The sequence below is a fragment of the Ursus maritimus genome, unplaced genomic scaffold (genome assembly GCF_017311325.1).
Source record: "Ursus maritimus isolate PB19 unplaced genomic scaffold, ASM1731132v1 scaffold_20, whole genome shotgun sequence".
Lineage (NCBI taxonomy): Eukaryota > Metazoa > Chordata > Mammalia > Carnivora > Ursidae > Ursus > Ursus maritimus.
Window position 1 is genome coordinate 38,817,473 of NW_024424453.1, and position 26,829 is coordinate 38,844,301.

General features: G+C 36.1%; 1 protein-coding gene across 3 annotated transcripts in view; it reads left to right on the plus strand.

Annotated features, from left to right (window-relative positions):
• LOC103679676 (ubiquitin-conjugating enzyme E2 E2) overlaps nucleotides 1–26,829 on the plus strand; it is a 350,872-nt gene that overhangs the window by 205,124 nt on the left and 118,919 nt on the right. Inside the window, exon 4 of one of the 3 annotated variants that reach the window (XM_040636865.1) lies at nucleotides 18,090–18,219. The exons of the other annotated variants lie outside the window; for them this stretch is intronic. Coding sequence (XP_040492799.1) covers nucleotides 18,090–18,219 — 130 coding nt within the window. The remainder of the gene's footprint in view (nucleotides 1–18,089; nucleotides 18,220–26,829) is intronic. 3 annotated transcript variants of the gene reach the window in all.

The window sequence follows — 26,829 nt, forward strand, 5'->3', positions numbered from 1 at the left end:
AAGTCTGAGTTAAAAACTCCAGTGGGGGCCAGTCAAAGGGGGTCTGTACACTTTCGCAGTTTTACCTCCAGGAGCTTGACTAGGTTCTCACAGCAAACCCCTTCTGCTTCTGGCAGGGGAAGAGGAAAAGAACCATTTGAAATGCTCCAGAATATCCTGTCCTTCATAACAAGAGCTGCCCTCAAGAGAAACTGTTTTACCAGAGCCTGAACTATTGGGGATTAATTCAAAATATTTTCAGTAAGAATGTGGCCAGCTTGGCCCACATACTGCAGTTCAGGCTGATAAATAGTAATCAGAAGAAGATGATGTACATTACTAATTAAGCTCCAGCAAATAATTCATGTAAACCATCTTTAAATCTGATAACTGAAAAACACACAGGTAACCCCTACTAATCATTATCATATGGTAATGTATAAGTTTCAGTCCAGAAGATTTGGATAAATGTTCTGCGGCGATACCCAAAAATCAGCTTTTCAGTAATTTCTGTAAAGTATTTCTTGTTTTATCAAATACAGTAATTTCATCACAAGCAGTTTCAAATGTCAAAATAGTGTATGTAGAGAAATAAAAGCAACAGTCTTTGCCTTTCTCAATTCTGTGATTACCCTAATTTAGGAGAAATAGTTTTTCTTAATTAATTAATGCTTTAAGATTGTGGGCTGAAAAGTGCCATAAAGTGCAAATTACTGTTTATTTGAATGAACACTCTTCATGTTTAATAGTTAAGAAGTGGAATAAAAGAAAAAGCCAAAAACTGTAACAAATAATTCTATCATTTAAACTCAAATCTCTAAAAATGAATATGGCATTAGACTTTAAGCATATTTTTTTACATCTGAAGAGATTATTTATAGTATTTAGAAGACTTTTATCATGTAACTGCATGTAGCAGTGTACCACTTACACCGTTTTGTTGACAAATTGCCACTGTAAACCTCTACAACCCTAATATGCTCTCTTTTTTCTCTTTCTTTTTCCAACAAGTTTAATACTTGAGTATAGTGCTTCCTGTTATGTCCCACTGTAGTAGTAGTTTTCTCAATTTTGAATATTTCATATTCAATTAAGGTTGACTTAAATACTTTAAAAAGTCTTCCCACCCCAACCCTATAGGGATATGTTTACATATATTCATTTGGATTAATATATATTCATTTCCAGATAGCAGTAACATATAGATTTCTGCTTTTTTCTTGAAGTTCATAATGAAATTAATAAATGTGTGATCCTATAAAAATAGACATTTGTTTGCTATCATGATAAAAAGATTCTTAAATATGCTTAACTGAAAATATTAAACATGACATTTTCAGCTTTTGATGTCTTTTAACAGGTACTCTATTCCTATACTCATATATATTCAATGTTTATGTGATGTTAATGGAAGCAAAAAAATAAAGACAACTTTTTGGTAGAAGACTTGTACCTGGGGCGCCTGGGCGGCTCAGTCGGTTAAGCATCTGCCTTTGGCTCAGGTCATGATCTTGGGGTCTTGGGATCGAGCCCTGCATCAGGCTCCCCACTCAGCAGGGAATCTGTTTCTCCCTCTGTCCCTCCCCCAATTCATGCTCTAGCTCTCTCGTTCTCTCAAATAAATAAAATGTTTTTTAAAAAAATTAAAAGGACTTGTTCCTACATGTTATTCTTTCAACAAGTAATTATTGAGTGTCATTTCCTATATGCCAGGCACTGTTCCAGGCACCTGAGATTCTGCAGTGTACCAAACAAAATTGCATTCTCACGAGTATACCTGCACCTAAAATACTTTATTGTTGATTTACTCTTCTATAAAGAACTAGTCTAGCTTTATAACAGTAAACAAAACATTGTGAGTTTATACCTTAAAAAAAAGAAAAACTGGTGAAAATCAGCTGATTGAATCCTATCATATGTGAAGCGGGAGTCCTATTTGATGTATGGTTTTTTAAAACTGTTTTAATGTAAATGAATGATCTGGACTAATGTCAACAGTAAATGCATTTGATTTTTTAGCATTGTTTGACACTGTAAATTGGTTGTTTAAAAAAATTTGAAAACAAATTGATCGAACCTATATATAGGCTGATGACAGCTTATTGGCTGTAATTAACCACAATATGTGATCTCTGAATGTTGAAAATACCTTGAAATTTTAAGGAATCAAGAAATTGGCTCGTCTTCATGGCTTTAAAAAAAAATTAAATACTGAGCTAAGTTATGTATTTGGTTAATACTCCCAAACTATTTGGCTCAGGGGAAAAATAGACTTGACAGAATGAGAGTAAGTAAAAAATCTGGCCCATTGGTGGTCTCTTTTTATAAATTTATATCCCTTAAGAAAAGTTAATCATAGCAAATCATGTTTTGCTTTTTTTTTTTCAAAATCTTAAGTGTGGAAATACATATAGACTACAATGTTAAATTTTTTAAGCTCCCTTGTTTGTAAGAGTAAACGAAATTTTTCTTTTTTTCCCTCATTTGTGTTTAAGATAAATCCTCAGTGTTATATTTAACTATTTATAATATTGTGAAAGCCATTTTCTTTAAGCATACAAACATAAAGATTTCCAATAGCCTGCAGCTAGTATGCACTGTCTGAAGCTAATAGATTGGACAGAATACTGCTGCTGTTTGAGTAAAAGTTAATGCTTTGGAGACCAGCTAATACACTTAACTATAGTGTAAGAGCAGTGGGTGTCCTGCTTATTTTTATTACAAGCTTTATCACTGTGCAATTTTCTTAAAACATGCTAACAGTAATCCACTTTAAGCTCATGCTTAAATATTTATTGAATGTGGTAGCCAAGGAGCTATGTTTAAAAGGTACATTAAAAAATGTCTCAATATGGCATTCAGTTGCTTACCGAGCAACATAACCTAAATTATGGTTTATCTCAGACTTTAGAATAATAAGTAATATTTCAATATCAAATTAGAATTCTGAAGAGAATAAAGTTTGCATCCCCCAAATGAGATAATTGTGCATCAGCTCTACTAAACTAGCCAAAATATAAAGTCAGAAAATTCTTTGTACAAAAAACATACTCCAAAATGATCACCCCATGTGTGTCCAAAAGGGTCTCCAGTATCCTGTGTCTCATCCCCCACTCTTTTATTACAATTCTAAAATTTCATTTTAGTATGAATGTATATAAGATATATATTTTATAATCTTCCTCCTCTCCAAATACATAAATATGCAAACTTGTATAAATTATGTAATTACATAAAAATCAAAAGGCATAAGGGTGTACTACTGAATTTAGGAAACATGGGTACACTGGGGTGTGTGTTTACACACATTGAGATGTGATAAAGAAGAAAACTCTGAAGAAAAGGAAGTTCTCCCAAGGTAAAGCTTTATTAGCTGTACTTTTCCCCTGTCTCTTATCTGAAACAACCAATTTTTTTCATTTGCTTTAAAATAAAGCATTTGCATACAGAATGTTAGCTTATTAAAAGGCCTTTTATCACTAAATTTTACTGCATTATTTGCATATCAAGATTTGCAAAACACAATTGAACCTACTATTCAGTATCTTGAAAGCATTCTTGGTTTCATGTCGACTTTCATTATTTGCCAAAAACTTGAAAAATTCTCTTTGTAGTTCTTTTTGTGGTAGCTGGAATTGAAATGTTATTTCTAATAAATAAGCCAGATTGCTTTTAAACCAAATCTGGCCAATCTGTCATTTATATCGCCATCTATTAGTTTTAAATCACTTGTTATTAATTTTAACTTCCAAATTTTAAATCCATAGGAAGAGTCATGGGGGTACAGAGAAGGTGATGGGGTGGGGATGGCATTAGAATCACCTATGGGTCTAGCACTGCACTGCTAGACACAGTATTCACAATAATAGCTGTTAGACACAGTGCTCACAATGAGCTTCAAGGTAAATATTGTTAATCCTATTTTACAAAATAAAAAGCTTGGAGATGAACGTTTAGTGGCTTGGCCTAAGGCCCCAGTCGCACATCCAGTAAGTGGCTGTTTTGATCACCTCTTCATCCCTTCGATGAGGAAAAGATTCCTGACAGGGTTGTGGGGATGGTTGAACGCACAACACCCGATACTTGTCAGATGAGATTGGCAGCTGTTTATTAGACACATATACTCACAGCTTCAGGGAGGAAGACTCTGCAGTCCATGCAGGTCACATGGGAATTGCACTTGTAAATAGAGTGAGCAACCAGAGGCTGTGAGAGGCAGGCTTTATAGTATTAAGAGAATGGTGTCTCCCCTGGTTTCCACAGAACAATGTGATTGGCTGTTATGAATAATTCTGCAAACTGACAGGGAACTGAAACCTGCTCCTTAGGGATAAGCAGAAACTACACCTGAGCCCTTTGATAAGGAGTGTTACCGGCCCTTATTCACAGAAGCAGAGTGGAAAGGGCAACTTATGGTTAGGCTATTCAAGGCCTTCCTGATTTTACCAGATGTCAAAGCATCGCATAACTTTGAACTTTAAGTTTAGGTCTTACCCCAACAGTGACTAAAATGGGATTCTAATTGTGGACTTTCTGATTTCAGTGACCATATTCATTCCACTGTTCAGTGGTATGTCTTCCCCTTGCTAGGATCACATGTTAACATTTTATAAGTAGCTAAGTACTTTTCCTTTTCTCTGGGCATTTCTTAGTCTTGTTTTCTTATGAATTCACATGTTGTAGTATCTGTTTATTCTCATACAAAAACTGGAGCACTCTCATTTGGGAAAGAATTTGAGAACTTGTTTTCCTTTTAAAGGAAATCTGAGTGTAAGTCGTAATTGTATCATGATTTAGTGTTTTCTTCCTTACACAGAAATTTTTTTCTTTCAAGAGCTCTAACTCCCCTTCCCAAAACAAAATCATTTCTCTATATTCTATGTTGTTACAAGAACTTTTTGACTTTCCCTCCACAGTCATGCAACTGTATACCACAAGTCTGGAATGCCCTGTTTCTCCAGTTGCTTCTCCTGCATTAGATCTTTTCAGCCACTCCTGCACGTGGTGACACATACCCCATTCTTTATCTCAGTTGGGTGATTCTTTACAGGGTACTTCACATAATACTTTGGGCTGGCTGCTGCAAGAGATGTGAAAAAAACAAGGGATGGTTTCTGCCATTGAGGCTCTTGCTATGGAGAGTAAGAAATAAGGACTGTAAAATGTTAAAGTAAGTCAGGACACATGGAACTTCTTATTCAGACCCACAGGCTATCCATGAGCTGGCCTCTGTCTACCTTTGCAGCCTCATCTTCTGCGATTTTCCTCTCCACTTGGCTTGAACCAACGCTGGACTTATTTCTACTTATCCACTACGCCATCTTGAGGCATTTCTCCTTGCTATTACTTGCCCTGAAGCACTCTTCCTTCATGTCTGGCTCTTTCTCTTTCAGGTCTCTTCCCAAGTGTTATCTATAAGGAGAGGACCTCTTTGACCATTCTACTTAAAACTGACCCTTATGACTATTCATGCATAGTGGCTCCCAGGTCATCCTCTTACTACCTGTGTGATTTTTCCAAGATATTTAATTTCTCTGTGCCATAGTTTAGTAATCTACAAAATGGGAATATTATGATAGACTGGGTTGTTTTGAGAGCCAAGTGCAACTGTACATGTAAAGTGCTAATTACAATTGTAAGAGTTCATGGCATGTAGTGAACACTTAGTAAACACAGTCCATTTCTAATCATCATCATTATCATTAAGGGCAAAAGAAGTAGTATAACCCATAAATGCTATAGTTGATCAATATAAGAAAAACTCAGAGACATGCCATGAAATCAACAAGTTTAACTGTCAGCATGGACAGTGGATGCAGTATAAACACAGTGACTCCAAAGATCAGTTGCCGAAATGGTCCAGTTGGAGCAATGGGGGACAGACTATTACTGGGGACTTAAGTTGGCTATAGTCTATTTAATTCAACAGAAATTTAAAGAACATCATTTCATGCCAGTCAGTCTCTGTGCTAAGATTGTGGGAGCACAAACATGAATCTATATGTTCCCTAAAAGCATCTAATATTGATTCAGATGGGACTTGAATGAGTAGAAAGAAGCAAGAAAAGTGTTCCATGCAGGCTTCAGAAAGAACATAGGTAGAAGGGCGCCTAGCTGGCGTAGTTGGTAAAGCATGTGACTCTTGATCTTGGAGTTGTGAGTTCAAGCCCCAGACTGGGAAGAAAGAGAGAGAGAGGGAGGGAAGGGGAGAGAGAGAGAGAAAGAAAAAGAAAGAAGAGAAAGAAGACAGGTAGAAGTACAGAGTTAGAAAGGTTCTGGAATTCACATGGAAGGGAGAGTAGGTTCCCTCATTCCATAGCAAGAGGAAATGACACTGAAGTGAGAGCTTCCAAATTATGGAGAATTTAGGGTCCCACAACTAGAACATGGGCCTTATTCTGTAGACATTTAGGAGCCTGTGGAAGGTTTAAACAAAAGATTGGCAGGAGAGTAGTACTTAAAATTAGATAACACATTTCTGTCTTTTCTCTGGTATTACAAATTCCTTGAATCTAAGTATGAAAAGGTTTGAATTAAAAGGGGCAAATCTTCTCGACTTTATGTGTCAGACACTTTTTGTAGTTATACAATTGTGATCTTTTATTAGTTGGTACTAAGTAAATTTTATAGCAGAGTGATAGGCAGTTGGTGACAGGTAGTCATTCAGCTCTTAGTCATGTACTCTTTACTTGAGTAATATTTAAAGTATTAAATTTTTCCTTTTCCTTTTATTTTATGTATCACGAACTTGATATATTCTTGAAATATTTATGAAGTTAGATAATTGTGCATGTAGCCCATCCCACATGTAAATGGAAAGATGAAATTTAACATAGTTCATAAATTGAAATATTTGGTTTCACCTATGCTCACATTGAAACCATAAAAGACTCAGAATGACTGCAGGTTTATATTGTCAGATTTACAACCATAGTTACAGATTTTCTAACAACCACATCTCAGTATTTTTGTAAGGTTTGTATTTTCTTGCAAGCATGTTTGAATACTCACCATACCACATGATGGTTAGCTATTTTTGTCTTTATTTTAAGGAAAACATGAATATTATTAGGTTTGTCCCTGAATAATTGATTGTCAGATTATTTTTATCACCAAGTAGAGTATGAGATTTGGAATAGGTACTCAATAACACTTACAAGTAGGTTGATCAATTTCTATTTCTTGACATTGAATTTATGATGTTTTGCGTTTTTTTATGTGATTTTTAAAAAGAGAAAAAACAACCTGTTATTTTTATAGGATACTTCTGGGAAAAACAGGAGACTCTGTCCCCTCCTGTATACTGCAGAAGGCAGCCATGCACCTGAATTCCTTACTGACTGGTCATCATCGTATATTGTTACTTGGCAGATGCCAAGAATCTAAGAACTAAAGGGATACAGAGTGTATGTCATAGCCAGGAGGTACTGTGCCAGGAGATACTGCCAAACTCAGAGACACCCCTCCCTTCCAAGTCTGAACCCTGAAATTATGCTAGGGATTCCTATGGATAAATGTTTGGATTAAGGTAGATCTGGGAAATGAAATTAGAATTTTCAGTGAGTCCTAGGTTTGGCTAGCTGCCCAAAGCCTCTAATTCCCTAGAGATTTTGAGAGGGAATCTCAGATCTGGAATGAATTATACTCACTCTTAAAAATGAACATTCTCCATCCTAGCCTCTTAACAGCTGTCTCCACCTCACTCCTCAAGCAGTTTGGAACCCCCATCATGACACCACCTTTTTTTTTTTTTAAGATTTATTTATTTATTTTAGAGAGAGCATGCGCGCACAGTAAGGAGGGGCAGAGGGAGAGGGAGAGAGAGAATCTCAAGCAGACTCCATGCCGAGCATGAAGCCCAACCTGGGGCTCGATCTCACAACCCTGAGATCATGACCTGAGTCGAAATCAAGAGTCAGGGACGCCTGGGTGGCTCAGTCGTTAAGCGTCTGCCTTCGGCTCAGGGTGTGATCCTGGCGTTCTGGGATCGAGCCCCATATCAGGCTCTTCCACTGGGAGCCTGCTTCTTCCTCTCCCACTCCCCCTGTCTGTGTTCCCTCTTTCACTGGCTGTCTCTCTCTCTGTTAAATGAACAAATAAAAATCTTAAAAAAAAGAAGGAAGGAAGGAAGGAAAGAAAGAAAGAAAGAAAGAAAGAAAGAAAGAAAGAAAGAAAGAAAGAAAGAAAGAAAGAAAAAAGAAATCAAGAGTCAGACATTTAACTGACTGAGGCACCCAGGTATCCCGACACCACCTTTTAAAAATGGGAAGGTGCAGTTTCATTTTACTGTGTTTTAGTAGAGTAATACTTTCAGCCAAAATGCATTGTATTGCCCACCTCATTCCACAATCCAGATATATAACTCAAGTACCATTGTTCTCTCAATGATTAGTCCAATTTGTGTTTAACCTGCACAGTCTAAGCTTCCATGACCTTGAAACCTACCTGATCTCAACCTTTTATCTGAATGAGCCTCCAGTGAAAGCAGAAAAGCTATATTTATTAATACTAGAAATTCTTATAGTTTTTTAAATAAATATATGTGAAATAATGACCTGCATTATCTTTATGATACCATTTACACCTCAGAATATGAACAAACCAAGGATCATGCCTTGTGAACAGAAATATTTTAGCACCGAAAGAGAAAACTGGGGCACTTGGCTGGCTCAGTCTGTAGAGCATATGACTCTTGATCTTGGGGTCGTGAGTTCAAGCCCATGTTGGAGGTAGAGCTTACTTTAAAATAATAATAGTAATAGTAATAATTTTTTAAAAAGAAAACTGTATTTTTTGTTAGGAAGTGGTCATAGATCATACCAACCGAACGATTCTGTCAGAGCTTTGCAAAATAGAGCCTAATATTAGGCAAGATCCTGAGATAAAAGATAAAATAAAGATCAATGTAAACATTTCAGTCTAGTTGATTTGTATACTAATAAATTTTACTCTTAGTAGAATAGCTTCCAGATTTTAAGTAACCATGAAGAGTTGAGTTATTGCTTGACTTAGATTTTTTAAAAGGGGAAGGGAGTGTTCTGAAAACATTTCCTACCACTTTGTCCCCCCAAGTTCCTTTCCTACTCTTCCTAGAACTGGTTCTTGTTGATTCCCAGCAGTATAGCTGGATATTTAGATCCTCAGTGACTTACTTAATGTTAGGCAGTTCAGTAGTCTGCTGAAACAAGCATAGGAAATTTGAAACACCTAGAGGCTATTTTAAAAACTCTTCAATGAATCATGGAACGCTACATCAAAAACTAATGATGTACTGTATGGTGACTAACATAACATAATAAAAAATTTTAAAAATAAAATAAAAACTCTTTGCTGCTGACATTTTATTTAGAATTCTAAAGAGAGAATGGACTATTTGGATACTGAGCTCTAGTGTACAGATGCTGGGGTTTTTAGGCCGACTTTAAAATCTCTGAAGTTATTTGACCTGGTATTGTATCAGTTGGCTATCCTGAAGCATCAAATGAAAACTAAATCCACTCTGGTGTTGGCAGGCAGTTGTTTTGCCTGTCAACGAATTAGAATTGTTGGAATACCATCCATGTTCTTGAGCATGAATCAGAAAATCGGAGAAGGAAAGCTTGATGCCACTGTTTCCCAGTAGGGAGACAAATGATTGTGTTACTTTAAAGCAGCATATCTCATTAGAAGATCCCACCGGCTTGATTCTAATGCTTATGTGGCTAGAGCAGGTCCCCCAACATAGCCGATAAGTATCATTGATTCTTCTTATTTTGAAGTTATAATGTATTCAGTGTTGCTTTATGTTATTATTTTTGAAAGGCAGTTGTTAACTGTACAATGCTTGAGGCATTATTATGAGCTAAAGATTTAAAATATGTCATGTTTTTTAATTACCAAAAGCAGTGACAGAAAATAAAACTCTCCACTGGGGTCCTTTGAAACACTTATATTTACAATTGCTGTGACACTTATGTTCAAGAACATTTCATATTTATTTAAGAACTTAAAGAATGTAATTATAAAGCATTGCTTTGTGATTTAAATTGAAGCTTCTCAGTGTTCATATTGTTGTAAACTTAGATTTTAGTTCCCTGACTTTTATATTGTTAATTATAATTTTAGATTTATATGTGGTCCATGTAAAGCATGTTATGAGAAAAAAACCTGTCTAGAAATTGAAAGAACAACGTAAGTGTATTTTAATAAAACCTGGAGTATCGTTACATTCATTAAACCTTAATTTCAGTAAGACTAAGAATACTGAATGAAACGGACAGGAAATCAGAGTGAAATCAGAATGATTCTTTTTTTACACTGAACTTATTAATAAACTAAAAGAGAAGTTCAAACAAAGAATACCAAAACATTTCGAAATTTTAAAAAATTCAATTCTGTAACTGATAGACATATACAATTAATTTTTAAAAACATTAAGGACTATGTATCTTCTTATAACAGAGGATGACATTATTCCATACCTTTTAGCCTTGTGATAAATTCTAACTATCAAGGGAGATTCATTTTCTGATCATAAGTGTTCATAAAGATATATAAAGCATTTTTATGAATTATTATGAGTTCCTGAATGTAAGGAAGAAAAACTTGCTATGAAATATAGTTTTAAGTGTACTAAACTGAAGTGCCTTACTCAGGGTGCTGGGCTTTCTGAGTTTTTTCTACAGTATCCTTTCAAAAGCTTGTTTTATGAGCCTTTTGTCTTTTATTTTTTATATCCGAGCTTTTTTTGTCCAAAGAAATCTTTAAAAGCTTAAATTGTATAAATTAATAGCTTAGCCACCAGATCATCCTCTTTTCAGTCTGCAGCTACCACCGGTTTGCCTACAGGGAGGCACAGAGGAGGAGGTCTGGTTACTGGTTACAGATTACTCCACTCTTGCTCAGTCTGCCTGGGATTTCCCCTCAGAGGAATATGGTTTGAAAAAACTTCCTCCACCACACTTCTGTTTGCATATTATTTAATTTTCTTTGATAATGCATTATATCAAATATGCACAGCAGTCAGGATCTAACCAAATTTAGTAATAACACAGCAACAGCTCCTTAGATGTGTATTATCTGTATGCCTTGCTAAACTCCCTCGCAATAACAGTACTTTCTAGTTTTCTACCACCTTTCCCACCAATCTGCAGTCTTCTTTTCTAACCATTACCTTCCTCGTGGCCATTCATGGGTCAGTTCGTAGGTCCTCTTCTCTCACTCTGTCTCCCTCTCTGAGTGATCTCTTCTCTTCCTGTGGTTACCACTTACCACCTCTGAGCACTAGAGGAATAACCTCCTGGACATCATAAAAACACCACGTAATTTGAGGTTTGCCTTAGTTTAGCTTCCCCAGAAAGGAGAGTCTGAAGCAGAGGGCTATGTGTTGTTACTTTGTTAGGGGCTATATCCCAAGAAGTAGAGGTACAAGAATGTAGTTTGGTAGGAGAGAGAGCCAGTATATGGATAAGCTATTGAGTTGCCGTCCACTGCCCAGTCCTGTAGGATCATACCCTGTGAAATTATATAAACTGTGTCTTAACACTGTGCATTGTGCTAGGAGAAAGGAGGAAGAATTTTTCCACTAGTTCTTGTTGGTCAGAATTTTCCTTACCATATATTAACTTCCCCACACCTGCAGTCATTAATGGGTGATGTGCAAGTGGGGATCCAAAGCTATGTCAACTGAGAGGCCTTGGAGTGAGAGGCAAGAGGTGCCCACAGGCATGAGACAAGGCACTGTCAGATTATACCTTTGTGAAGTTAGTACTGATGAAACAGCTGAAATAAGACACAAGTGAGATTTAGAGAGTCTAAAGTGGTACAGAAAAGGTGTCCAGTGTAATATACCCCTTTTACCCCTCAGATCACTCATACCCTACATTACACCTAGCTTCCATATTACAACATAGGGCCTAACTTCTTCCCTGAGATTGGTGATTGAACTTAGTCAGTAACTGAGTCCCTTCTAAGGTGAAGCCTTGCTTTAATCATGTGGCAAAAAACTTAAGGCAAGAGAATTAGAGAAACTAGCTGCAGTTCCTGCTGCCTCAGGTGAGCCTGAAACTGTGATACTCATCATCTCCTTCTATTACCCTAAGTCTGTATTTTCTTCATCAGTGGCAAATTTTTTCCCTGATTTGAGTTGCTTGCCTGCTGAGGTGACCCAGAACTTCTTCCCTCAAATGTCTGAGCCCTTAGTTGCCTCGTTCTTGTTGAGTCATGCTAGAATTTCCCATTTACTGTTACCACTAGCCATGGAAGCACCAAGAAATATTTTGATGAAATCCCCCGGGTTCTGGGCATATTTTTCCCTCCCTCACCTTATAGTCATAGTCTTTGCTTCTCATGATAATCGGTATTGAATATTCCCCACAGTAACCTGACTCCCTTTTTTCTACTGGTGTACAGCCATGAGAAGCCCACAGTGACCAGGAGGTAGTGCAAACTTTATATTTATGTAATTCTTATGTGTCCCCTGGATGAAACAATCACCTCCCCAAACCTGCCTGGGAATCAGGACTTCTAACTTGGCAAATACTAAAATTGCATGGATGGGAAACACAAATTCTGTAAGTGTGTCACTGGGAATGATGATGACAGAGGCTAATGCTACTTTTATCCTTTGGTTCCCACATCTAAGTATTCTAGCTATTGGTAACAGACCATACATTGAAAGCATTGCTATTGGTAACAGACCATACATTGAAAGCATTGCTTCAATGTGTATACCACATTCTGGAATTAGAAGTTATCTTTAAGATATCTCTTTAGCTGACTTTTTAATAGGCTACTCTACCTGTCTGTGGGGCCTGCTGTTTCTTTGTGGATGGAGTCATGGTTAGACCAGTGGATTCTAAGGTTATGTACCCACTGTCACGTTTCTTTATTATAAAATGGGTCCATGGCCTAAACTAGTGTTTCGTGGGATATCATATTGATGGATCACTTATTTAATAAACCTTGGGATAGTGGTGGTAGCAAAAGTATTGGGAGCTAGAAACAAAACTCATATCCAGTATTAATTTTGGTAAAAACAAATCATTGCCCCCTTCCATGTACTCAATCTTATACCAAGTGATTGACTCGTCTTGAGTAATTATGTCCTATTGAGAGCTTGACATCAGTATCTTTTGCTGGCAGGTTAAAGCATTTAGCAATAGCATTAACTTTTTTCAGCATTGCTGAGCAGAAGCACCTTAGCTACTCTATTCATGTGCCCATTGTGTCAACTCTTTGGTGGCCTAAGTGGGAGGCTGGCTGACAGCCATAGAATGACTCATCCTGTCTACCTTTTGTTGACATTTGACAACACACATATTGACATTTTGGTGGATGCTTCCTGATGGGCATTAATGTGAGATATAAAAATGCACCTTATTTGTGCCTAGTCCATCTTTCCCAGATTTCCTTATCATATCGTCTTGCACTGTTGTGTTCTAGGCCCCTGATCAACAGTTAAGCCATTTGCTACTGCCCATGAGTCCAAATGTATCTAGTTCAGGCCATTTCTCCCTCCATTTGAAATGGATGGCCAGATGTACTGCTCTGGCTGTTCTCACTGGCCAGACTTCCTTTACCACAGCCCTTTTATGTCCACTCCTGAATAAGACTGCAGTGTAGCAGTAGTACATTTTTGGTTACTTCTGAATTCCTTTTTTCCCCCATCAGTTGGTCATGAAAGAAAGAGATATTCATCATATGGGAGTCTGGGTTACTTGTGAATATAGTTTACTCATGCTTTCTGAGCGTACTTGGGCCTAATCCCAAATAAGTCATTTCCATCCTATGGCAGGTTGTTTCCGTACCCACCTAACTTTATGTCTCAGTGAGTACTTCCAGTCACAGGGTCATTTGTCGTTGTCATCATTAGGATGAAAATTCTGCTAGGGCCCTATAACATACAAGAGCTGTTTTTTAAACAGACAGTTGTTTTCTTTCACAGAACCCCCAGGGTTCTGCATTGTGACTTCTCTTTTGGCACTTGCCAGAGACTCCACAGCCATCTTATTTATCAGGGATAGGTCTTGCACCATCAGGTCCACTGGCATAGATGCATCGTAGCCTGGACCTGCTGCAGAAGTCTTTCCTATAGCTCTTGGTCACTCTTGAAACTCTTGAAACACTGAGTCTCTGATAAACAAGTCAAAACAATATTATAAAGTATGGAATATGTGGTCTCCAGAATCCGAAGAGGTCTACCTTTTTCTTAACAGCATGCGTTGAGAGAAGCAACATGTTCTTTACCTTAGAGAGGAAGTTCTCAGCATGCCCCAGAGCCCTAGACCTCTTAAAAACCTAAGCAGTGTACAGTATCTCTTAATTTTCGTGAGGTGTCTGGTGTGTGTGTTTTATTAGGTCACGCAGGATTCTTTCCATTTCTTGCTCACCAGATCCAGTTAGTATGTTGTCATCAGTATAATGGATTAGAATCACGTTCTGTGGAATGTGAAGATGATCCAGGTCCATGCAAACTAAATTTTGAGGAGATGCAGAGAGTTACCATTGCTCTGGGGCCAGGGTAGTATCCTGTCTGTCTCTACCAGGAATCTGCTTTAGATCCTCCCTACTGATGGGTTCTGAGAAGAAAGCATTCACTACATAAATCGCTGAGTACCACATGCCAGAAGCTGTATTATGTCTTATTTAACATGGCAACTGTTACTGGGACATCCACCAGTGTAAGCTTATAATGATCCATCATCTGTTTTTTTTTCTGCAGGGTCATTTTAAGTATAGAAAGGGGATGTGATTAAGGACCACCATTCCTCTGTCTTTATGTCTTTGACAGTGGTGCTAATCTCTGCAGTTCTTCCCAGTACAAGGTGTTGCTTTTGATTTACTATGTAGACTGCAGATAGAGTTGTGGGAGAAAGTTTCAAGGGTTTACTCAGCTCTGTTCTAACCATTGTAATCAGAGGAACATAGTAGCATTTCAGATTACCCAATATTGGTATAATTTAGAATTCTGATGTGATAGTCCTCAAAAAGTCTGGAATTTTCCTTTCCCCAGTACAATTATCCATGTAAAAAATTTCCTTGGTCTCTCCTGCCTTACACTTGTTCTTTTCTCTGCCTGACCTATTTCTTTTTCCTCCCTTTGCCTAGATATTATCTGACCTCCTTGACAAGGTCAGGTTAGCATACCTTATTTTTGTACCACGTGCCTCTTCTATGTAATATTACAATAATTGTAGTTTTATATAAATTTTCTATGTTTTTAAATGAATGCTAACCTGTTCATAAGTTCCTTAAGGGTAGTATCATTACCTGCTTTGTACACTGCTCTATCCCTAGTTTAGTATCTGCCTCATATATTAGGAGATCATTACTTTTTGAGGAACGAGTTGTTGGATGGATGACAGAAGGTGAAAGAGAAGCATTTACCCTAACTTTTCAGGAGCACTATTACTGGAGCAGAGCAATTCTAGAAAGCTTCTCCCCCCGCCCCCATATTTTAACATTTCTCGTATGTTTCTTTTAGCCAGCTAGCTGTTGTGAGTTAGTTGTTATAGCCTGTGCACAAAAACGCTTGCAAAAAGAGTCAGCAGCTTGGAAGAAATTTCCAGAGGCAGAAGTGGAGGAACATTTCAAAATACACTGCATCAACAATGCTCTTGATGACACACAATACTGTGTTTTGTGGGAAAAAGTCATCTCTGAGCTGAAAAGTGATGCAGAATACTTGAAATCTGAATGTGAAGAAGCTTTAGTAATAATTTTTTTTTGCTCACATAGTCTTTTTATTTGTGCTCCAGTGATATTATTATATATCACCATTGTACTTATCATGAGAGCCCATTCAATAAGTATAAAATAATTTTTATGTTTTAAGAAATCACTTAATTTGGCAATTTTTTTCTTAATGGTCCATAAAATAATAGCGCATCATAATTTTACAGTGAATGAAATCGGGTATTATACAGTTGTCTTCAGGTCCTCCATTAACATATATGGCATTTTGTGTGAATTAGAAAGAGGCGTTCCAAAACAGCCAGAACAGCCATGCACTGGATATGAGGTGTGGTGAGGAGAGGCGCTCTCCACCAGATACCTTGGGGATGGGGGAAGCTACCACCACCACCACATCTGACAGATTCAGCTGTCCTGTGGTAATATGTTTTATAATTTTATCTTAGAATTTGCAAGAGAGCATTATATATAGTTTTAGACATTGCTGTTCTGTTCTTGAATCTTATGACTCCAAAGAAAGGTTACAGAAAAACTTTGATTATATAGCAAAGTGAATATTAAACAAATGTTCGGAAGAATAAGTTTCTGTTTTTAAAAATCATTCTCTTTAAGGCAGTTTTTTTTCCTGATGGATAAGCCATTGTAAAGAAATTTTTGTCTGTGAATATTAGGGTGTTTCTGGATAGACAATTGAGTCGAATTTAATTTGAGTCTATCTGGGTCACTGACCTCATAATCTTTTCAGAATGAAGCTCTAGTCATGAAGCATTTCAGTCCCCTTCCTAGAAAATTTGGTCAGCTCCTGAAAGGCATGCCTACCTTTGATATTTAATGTAGAACTTCATATTTATATCTTTGGCAGTGTTTCTGTTTGACCATATAGTCTGGAACTGCTTTTCACACTGATTGTGTCAAAATTTCAATTTTTATGTCACTTTGTCCCACAGCAGCTAAAAACCTAATTTACCTACTATCATTAAGATTTTGAATGCAATTAGGAATAGTTTACTAAATTAATATTTTTTATGCATGGCCTCCCATACAGATTCTGATAGAAAACTTATCAAGAACAATATTAGTTTTCTTGTGGAAAATATTCAGACTTAACAGGTGACATTAAGTAGTTGGATTCTAAATATCTTCTAACTATCTGAAATGCATTTCTGTTGTGAATTTCAAGGTTTATAATTTATATTCACCTGTATTGTCTAATTTTGTACAAAATATCTTTTCTTGCTGCTGCTTCCTTTCTCCATCCCCATCCTCAGTATAGTATAGACAGAGAAGTGCAATTTGTAATAACCTGACCTCTAAATTATTGTCTGGCAGCACAGGTAATTATAAGGGATTAGGAGCTAAAGCTGCAACTCACAAGATTAGGAAAGTAAGTCCAGCAGAACCAGGATCTGTGGTATCTGGTGGGAAAATAGTGTCATTCAGTGTCATTCGGGTCATTCAACCCCTTGGGTTTACTTCCTCCTGCATCTTCTCAATAGTTCACCACAAACTTACATTTTCCAGTCTTTTCAGTGCTTTTTAGAAGTGTGATATTACCCATCTTCTAGGAAAGTCCATAGTGTTCTATTGAATTGGGCCCGTTACCTTCCTGCCCAAAGGTATGCCATTACACAATACATTGGCAAAAAGAGTTTAAACTGAAGGAATCTAGAGTAATGATTACAGAGCTCGAAATGTCAGCAAAAATATTGTTACAATTGTGTATGTTGTCACTAAAACAATGAAAGTGCTCATCTTGAACAAGTAGAAAACATTTGTGAATGAAAGGGTTCATGGGGGATTTTTATTGTTAGCCACGTTTTTAGATATCCACAAACTGCTTACATGGATTTCTTAAAATTTGTTTGGAAAAAAAAAAAAAAAACTCAGCAGGTCCCTGTTTCTTTTGACCATTTCAAAGACCATTGATCACTATTGAGTATTTTTCACCATTAAATAATACCAAGTCACAGAATGGTCAGGAGAAGTAAGTGGATAGAATTCAAACATTTGCTTCCCGTTTTCAACTCTAATTTTGGAAGTTTGGATGAGGTGAAAATGAGGAGCTGTAGAACTTTGTAAGGTTTATGTTACATCTGATTATATTTGCTCTTTTCACCACTGCCCATTACTGATAATTAAAAGACAGTTTTTTAACCTTGATTGGGAAAACCATTACCGGTTCAATCTAATCTTCTCAGTATGTGACTAGATCCAAGTAAGATTCTACTAGTTCCAATAATGCTGCAGGTCGTGTTTCCTGGGAGTCTGAGGGGCAGGTAGAATCAGTCACTCATCATGGTTAATCAATTCTAAGAGTTTATCTCATATAACCCTGTTTTGAATTGACTAAATAATCCAGTAAGCAGTGTTTTTAATATCTCAAAAAGGGAAAGATTCAAAGTTGGCTAACAATGAAATTTCCCATTTTTCACTGGCAGGAACCCCAGCCCCATAATGGGGAAGGTCCCACCAGTGCGAAGGCCCCACATGGGGACCCCTCCCCTAGTGAGGAAATGTACCCCTGAAGAGGAGTCCTTCTGGCCACTGAGCCCACTGCTACCCTGCCACGTGAGTACAGCAATGGCTTTGAGGACCTCAGCAATTTTTCCGTTTCTTAGTGGCCATTCGTCTGTGAGAATTGGCCAGAACCTCTTCCTGTTTCTCTTAAACATTCAGAAAAGGAGATATAAACCTCCTTTTACTTTTTTGCTTCATTTTTGCAAGTTTAATAGAAAGAACTTGTTTGGATAAGAGATTCAGGCTATTGGTTAGGACTAAGGTGTGATTAGTCAATTTGTTCCTTGTATAGAGTAAGCAGTACTATTCAACAGAACTTTCTGCAGTGGTGGAAATGTTCTGTATGTGCACTTTCCAGTACAGTAGCCACTAACCACATGTTGGTACTGAGTACTTGAAAAATAGTGCAACCAAAGAATTTAATTTTTAATTTTATTTAATTTTAACTAATTTAAATTTAAGTCTCTACATACGACTAGTGGCTACTAAAGTGGACAGTGAATGCCCACATTTAATGCTGTGTGCCTCAGATGTGTAGCCTCTTTGAACAGTTCTACGGATGTACTGCTTTACCTCTATTTCTTTATTAACCTAGAAGATTTTTCCTTGCATTATATTGATTATTGTAAATATGATTCTCTAATAGTAAGAAAATACTTTAATTAAAAATTCTCACTTCAAAATTTATTCACCCATATTGCCCTTCAGTAGCTTTAATTACTTTATGATATTAGGAAAATTTATTCAATCTTAAAATTATGAAGTAATATCAATTTAAATATCCCAGCTTTATTTTCTTCTTTACATGTTTTAATTTGCAACTTCACTATATATGTAGAAGTAATTATACACATTAAAATAACTTTTCCATTTTATTATTCCTTTTTAATGAGACTATAAATTATCTTACATTACTATAGTGTTTGCAGTGCTATTACCCAAACATTAAATTTAGCACTTACTCATTATAATGCAGTACTTATAAGTTTTAAAGTTTGGTTCTGGTAGGTAGGTTACTGAAATTACAAATTAACTATATGTGTAGTTTTACTACTGAGAGTAGATGTCCTTCCACTGTTGGGCTATCATTAAAAATTGCTTATTACATCATGAGATGTTAATAAGGGAAATTGTTGGGTGGGTGGTATATGGGAATTCTCTATACTGTCTTTGCAATTTTTCTGCAAATCTAAAATGATTCTAAAAATTTTTTTAGTTTACTTTTAAAAATTGTTTCCATCAAATTTAGTCATAGTATCCATTTATAGTCATTAATTTAGCTGTATATGCATGCAAAATAAGAATATCAGATCAGTAATGGGTTGTACTTACATAAGTATCACTATATGTCATCTTCAAAATATCCCTTAGAGATACTGTTATAATTTTACAGATGAGAAAGCTGAGGCACGGAATAAAGAATTATTCAGCCGGGGTTACTTAGCTGGTCAGTGGCAGAACCAGCATTTGAACCCAGCAAGTCAGTGCTTTTAACCACTGCACTATGTTACCTTTTAAGGAATCTTGATTATGCCATGGAAGATTTAGTCTTTCTGTTATCACTATAAGAAATCCAAAATAAAGTAATGCCCTGGTGATAAATTACTTTTACAACTTGAAAAATATGCAAGTGTGCTTCATTTTGTTACAGTGATTCAGACTTTATTTCATACAATTATTTTGATAAGTAAGGAATAGTTCATATTCTCTTGACAAGAAGCATCTATGTTAGTGGGGTTTTAAAAAAAATTATTTCTACTTTGTTAAGATGGTGACTAAGAACAAAAAAAAAAGCAATGCATAAAAGATTTTGTTTTACTGTTTGCGTGTTAATGTTATTCTTCCTGGATATTAAATTATGGACAAATGATTGTTAAAATTGAAATATAGGAAAGGTTGATGGTGAATTTTCAACATTTCTTTGAGGTATTCTTGTGGAGTTTGGAAAGTATTTCTTTGGAAGGAAAGAAAAAAGACGGAGTTTGTTGCGTAGTTCAAAAATTGTTGCAAATGGAATATAGTGGTTTGTCTACTCATTTTTTAATATCATATACCCATTTGTGGATTAACACATCCAACAACATGATATATCTACCTGCTGCATGTATTTAAGGTCATGCATTTACTTGTCAGCAAAGAGACGTAATTGAAATGCTTTAAGGGAATTTGAAGCATAAACAGGTGTAATTCTTACAGAATCATTCTTTTTCGGTTAGTGTATATACTTGTGAACCAGTTGGCAATCCTCTCTTGACTCTTGCAAATTATTTGGATTTGGATTCTTGCTAAGAATGTATATTTTTAAATTGCTATGAAGATTTTTGTGAGACTGTAGAAATTTCAGGGCAGAGGTCATGTTTACAAAACAAGGGAATTTTAAATTTTAGTACACATTGACCAATTAAAATTTAGGTTTAGATTATTGGGTTTAGAGTGACTCCCTAACTTGATCTAGTTATAATCTTTACTAGGCCAGGCAATTCATATTACCTAAGGTGGTTGAATTGCTACTGTGTTCTTCTGTGTTGGGCAAAAGAGAACTGAAGTTTTCTCTCTGATGGGAAAGATGACGTCATTGCTGTCATTTTTGAAAGGGTAGTATATGGCTAGAGATCTGGTGAGTGCAATAGGAGGGAAAAAACTTTTAGAGGACCATAATTTATTCCCAAATGCCTGTGATCCAACAGATAGCCTTAAGATGGGCAAGTTCTTTTTGTGACAATGGGTTCTGTTCTCGACAGCACATAATATACCCCTTTACTCAACAATTCCATGTCTTGGACTTCCCAGAGCAAGCCAGCTTTCTGGTATTCCATCCTGTTTTTTCCTAAGTGCACTTCTACTGATTAAACCATATGTCCCATTTTTATAAAATAGCATATTTAGAAAAATAACTACTTTAACAATAAATGATAGGTAAAATAATTTTGCAACATTTCTCATTGAGAAAGTAACTGGAGTATACAGAAGACTTAAGTATCTAAGTTTAAATCTGCCTTTCTGTAACTGGTAAGTGCTACCTTTAGTAGAGTATCCTGCTTTATCATGTACAGTTTAAATGTGTCAGTTAAATCAACCTGGTTGTGGTATTTTCAACATGTTATTAAAAATAATGAATTTTTTGTAAAGATGAACACAGACTATTTTTAATTCATCCATTTCTGTTGGAAACAATATGTTCTCAAGCTCTCAGTTTGTTTCTGCTTTCCATGGTGAGCAAAAAGAGAAAACGCTCTATATCATTAACCTGTTTTTAAAAAGACAGTTGGTATAAATATGTTTTAAAGGGTTAAACAGAACAAATATCCAAAGTATTAACAAAAGGAAAACGAAGACTGAAGCTTTGGCACACTTTCTCTTTCTAGATGTTCACTCCTTATGTAAAAAATGATAAAATTTTAGAAGGCTAAAACTGAGGTGCACAGAACTATATAGTTTGGGGATTTTAAAAATCTATTTATGTGCCTTTCTGAATTTAGAAAGGGAGTCACAGAAGATCCTAATAAAGTACAAATCAAGATATTGCATATTTAAAAAGTACATCATGAAGCAAACAATAAATAAATTTTTCATTATAGATTTTCCTAATCCTCTGCAACCAACAGAACTCTCTTCTAAGGTAAAATATGACAGCTTTCTTTGCAGGATGTATTTGCACATTGGCCCTGGAAGTATCTCCTGAGTGTTAAGGTGTTAATACCTTGAATAGGGAGGAATCCCTTCCTGAGCTTATTACAGAGTTGCTCGTTACTTTTAAAAGAAAATAAACACCTGGGAATAAATAGCTATGGTATCTGCTATATAAACCTGAAAGTACAGCTCTCTGTACTCTTTAGTTTCATAGTAGGTAGACAGAAATTCTGAGATACTTGTAAATTGTGTAAAATTAATAATGCTAAGTTCAGTTTCCTGTTAGAATCATAAGCTACTAGAACTTAAAGGGAAGAGGTGAGAGAGAGATGTTCTACTTATCTCAATTTAGTTATCTTTGGATTTTTTATAAGAAATGAATTTTTTAGATAGTCATTAGCTGTTCTTTGATTGCTTTTAATACTTTGCAACTGGTTTTTTAAATTTTTATAGCTCTTAATGTAGTAACTTCCTTCTCTCATACCTTCTATTTATTAGTTATTAATTTATAGCAGAATCTCTATTAGAAAGAGCTTATTATTTTAGGAGAATAAAAAGCTTTGAAAAAGAATGGCTTATTTTAAGTGGTGCTACCCATGAAGTCCCTATTTTAAAAGCTGAGAGCTGGGTTGGACCTTTATAGGAATCTCAGGTCTGAGTGTTTTCTCTCTGCCCTCTGAGATCTGATTTAAGTCTCATGTTCTACCTTGTGTCTTCTTTAGTCTCATAAATAACTTAAAGACAGAAATTATCAAATAAATTGCCAGAAAGCCTAAAACAACAGAGCTGTGGGCTAGAGGAAATTAGCAAGATGTAATAGGAATGAGCATTCACAGTGCTTCACTTACAGGACAAAGACTGTCAGCTCATAAACCAGAAAGCATAGCCTACTAATAGGATAATCTAACAGCTCTCTTTCCAGGTACAGGTGACGAGTGGATGTGAAATAATGCTGTGCAGATATACCCAGAATAAAAACTCTTGTAAAGCTGTATTTGAACTACGTGTATGTCTTAAGATGCCAAACTTTTAAAACTGCGTACAAATGCAAATAGTAAAATAAAATGCTATCTCCTTTTAAGTTGCTATAATGTACTTACTAATTTAGCTGCAGTGCAGCTGAACTCAGATTCTGAACATTGCGTAGAAAATGTTAGAAATGTTTTTTGTCTTTCTTTTTTTTTTTTAAGATTTTATTTATTTATTTGACAGAGAGAGAGGCAGTGAGAGAGGGAACACAGGCATGGGGAGTGGAAGAGGAAGAAGCAGGCTTTCTCACTGAGCAGGGAGCCCGATGTGGGACTCAATCCCAGAACGCTGGGATCATGACCTGAGCCGAAGGCAGACGCTTAATAACTGAGCCACCCAGGCACCCCAAGAAATGTTTTTTGTCTGCTTGACTTAACATTTTGCAGTGTGCTCTACTCCTTTATGGGTGTGTCGGAGATTCTAAGTCACCTGTGGAGACTTGATTCCAAAGAACTCACTACGATTGTCCTGTCTTTCTGCCACACTAAGTAAGGCCTATGCCTGCATTGAACAGCTTAATGCAGGTTTTGCTCTCTTCTCTTTCTGGGAGAAGACTTGAAACTTAGGTTTATAGATGCTTCAGAGCATACAAAGTAGATGGAGCAGAACTATTAACAGAGCCATAATTAAGCAAGTTGACTACCTACCTTGTCCATAGCTAACTTATCTGCCAATAGGAAGTGCACTTTGTGACTCCCAAACAAGTAAAGTAAATATCGGTAAATCAAGAAGTAAGAGAATCATTAATTGCCTATATTTTATGTTCATTCTGATTTGATAACTAAGATTCCATCTCAATGTTTGCAAATGTAGATTGAACTAGACCTCCCTTCGGATTCAGTTTTCTGCCTTAATTATGGGGCCACACACATTTAAACTAAACACAGATTCCCCTTGTGACCTCCTCCTTGACCATGCATGCCGGCTGAGTCCTGGACCCTCTCTAGAGTTTGCCTCCCCCAACTCCCTCCCCATCAATAAAACTAAACAGTTTTAGTTTATCCACCACCTGCAGATAATAATAAACAGGTCTTTTGTGCTCACAAATTACTGACTTCTGTTAGTTTTCAAAGCCTGATAAATGCTTTTTTGTTTTTTAAATATGCAAATCTATCCATGGGAAATTTCAGAAGGGTCATCCTTGGCTCCTGTGAGTATTGTTCTTGAAATTTCTTTTTCAGTTTTCAGTTGTTTTGTAGCTAGTAGAACAAGATGAATTTTTCATAATTCATAAGTGTTCTTCTGTAATTTGGGAATTACACCCCAAATTAGTTCAATAATTATTAAAGGCCGCTTAATTGGTAACTTTTAGTTGTTCTCCAGCTTCTAATCATGAGAAGATAAGTGAGAACCATAAAATTTTTGTAAATGCAAATACATTATGATACAACATTTGAACTAACTAAGATATGAGGAGAAAGAGTAAGCAAGTGCTGTTTTATAGTAGGGAAGCTATATAAACACCCCCCAGGACCTCTGCAATAACCTTTCAATTGCTCTGAAGTCTGCCACACAAACTCATCATGTAAGCAAATTATTCAGGCCTTGAGCCATTTTAAGTTGTGAGGGAAGTTTCTGGAGAAGTTCTACCAACTGTTGTAGAGGAAACTATTTTGCCTATTTTAATTCCATATTCCTTAAAACTTTTATGATCTATAAAAACCACAGACCAGAATGAAGCCTCCTTTCTTAGTATACTTTCTATATGATGAATTCAAATATTTATGTTAGTTTTAAACATTGAAAAGGAAAAGAAAACATAAAATTTGCTTTTTTGCTGGACAGTTTTATTCTGAATAAAAGGGTTTTTCCCCCCTTAATTTCAAATCCTGTGAGTTTAGGTAGTGGTCAAGTGCTTATCTCTGTTTCCCAGATGAAGAATCCCTGGCAAGGAAGCTCAGTGACTGAGCTAGCTCTCTCCATACCTGATACTGCTGGGCAGCAGCAGCTCAGTGGATGTCACTGCCGTCAGGGGTTATTCTTATGATTTGGACTTTTTGTGACTGGTTGGCACTTTGAGTCATTGAAATGCCTCCCAAAAGTCTGTAGGCACACAATTGGAGTTAGTGTGAAAGCCAAAGATACAAGATAAAACACTAGAATTGAATTCAGAAGACTTGGGTTCAAATCTCTGCTAATTAACTACCTCACTGACCTTGTAGAAATCATGCCTTTTGGCCCACCATGCAGAATACCTATCGCAGAGGTGATTTAGCTTAGCACTCAGGCTCAAATCCCGGCTCTACAATCCATTTTCTGTTTTCTCATCTATATATAAAGTGAAAATGGTACCTGCCACATAGGTTATATTTAAGGCTCTCAAAAAATCTATGATTATTGGTGTATAATAAACCCTCTGTAGCTGGGAGCAGCAGCAGCAGGTAATGCTACTGCTGTTTCTTGTTGTTATTATTATTACTGCTATTATTAGGATCAGTGAGATGTGTTTGATAGTATAAACTGTGTTTTGATATATAATCAGAGGAGATAAAATATGTACATAAATACCTATAAGGTATTTATGGATGAAGACCAGCTAAACTGCTTTGGTAATTACAGAAAGGAGAGATTATTTCCATTTGGATTGTCATGGGAATGTTCTTAGGAGATGTAGTTTTTGAGCTTGGTCTTAAAGGATAGTAAAGATTTGGAAATGCTAAGGCAGGAGGAATTGAAAGTGGTCAGGGACATCCAAGGAGAAGTGAAAACATGAACAAAACTAAGTACTTATTACTAAATTACTATATTGACTTCAAGGAATCATTACATTTCATTCATCTTTTGGCTATGTATCTATGCCTATATGAACATAGCCTACTGTTTTAAGTACTGGAAATTCTTTGTTTTATTTGTTTTGTTTTAAGTAATCTCTGCACTCAGCGTGCTGCTTGAACTCACAACCCCGAGATCAGGAATTGCATGCTCTACTGATTGAATCGGCGAGGTATCCCAGTGCTGGAAGATCTTAAACTATTTTGTAATTCAAAGAACACTCTTAATTTTCACAGAAAACCATGAAAATCTATTCTGTTATTTCCATTTTATAGGTAAGGGAACTGTGACTCTTGTAGCAGTGATTGCTAAAACGGGAGAACTATTGTACAAGCACTAAATTTCATGTGTTTCTACAGTAATATGCTGCTTCTATTAGTCTAAGTAGAGATAGTCTCAAAGCTGTCAACCATATAGTTGGCCCGAGGTTGCTTTCTTAAAATGTGTGCCATATTCAGAAGGGCTGGAAAAATAGTTGAGATGACCCCGTGTAAGTCCAGCACCACTACTGTAACCTCCAACCCACAGGTTGCTAGTGATAGTACCTAGAAGACGGCCCCAAAGCAAGTGTTAGTAACACTATGTGTGGTCTTTGCTCCATTTTGCCACAGTTCGCTTAAGTTTGCTAGGTAGCTTTGATTCAAGTATTGTTGTCTTTAGTTTATTAAATTGAAACTGACCAATAAATGAATATCAGGTCTTAAAGCTGTGCTGCAGTATGATAAAGGAATCCTGTTCTTGATTCTTGACTCAAAGATACTTGGAAAATAAGAATTAAGAATTTTTATACATTGATACCAGGAAATTATTAATTCATAATAGTCAAATAGTCATCTCTTCATGGATCATGGTACTCTGAATGATCCTCTAGTTACCATTAGTATGATTTCCTTTTTAAAGGATTCTTAATGTAAATAAAATGTCACAACTTGCATTTAGTATTTATTTTAGTTGATATAATAAGCAACAAAAGCCTATGTGTATGTGTGCATGTGTATGTAATTATCAAATCTCCAAGACAGATATTTCTGATATTAGAATACTGTCTACTTCCGTGATTATGCTATTGTACATTTGTTACATTTAAAATATGAAGTTAACATATTTCTACTTGAAATGTCTTGATTACATTGCATATTCTGAAAACTCACACTACTCCAATAAAACTGTTACTTCAAAAATAATATGACTATATGATGTGACATTTATATTCAATGTGATTTTCATCTA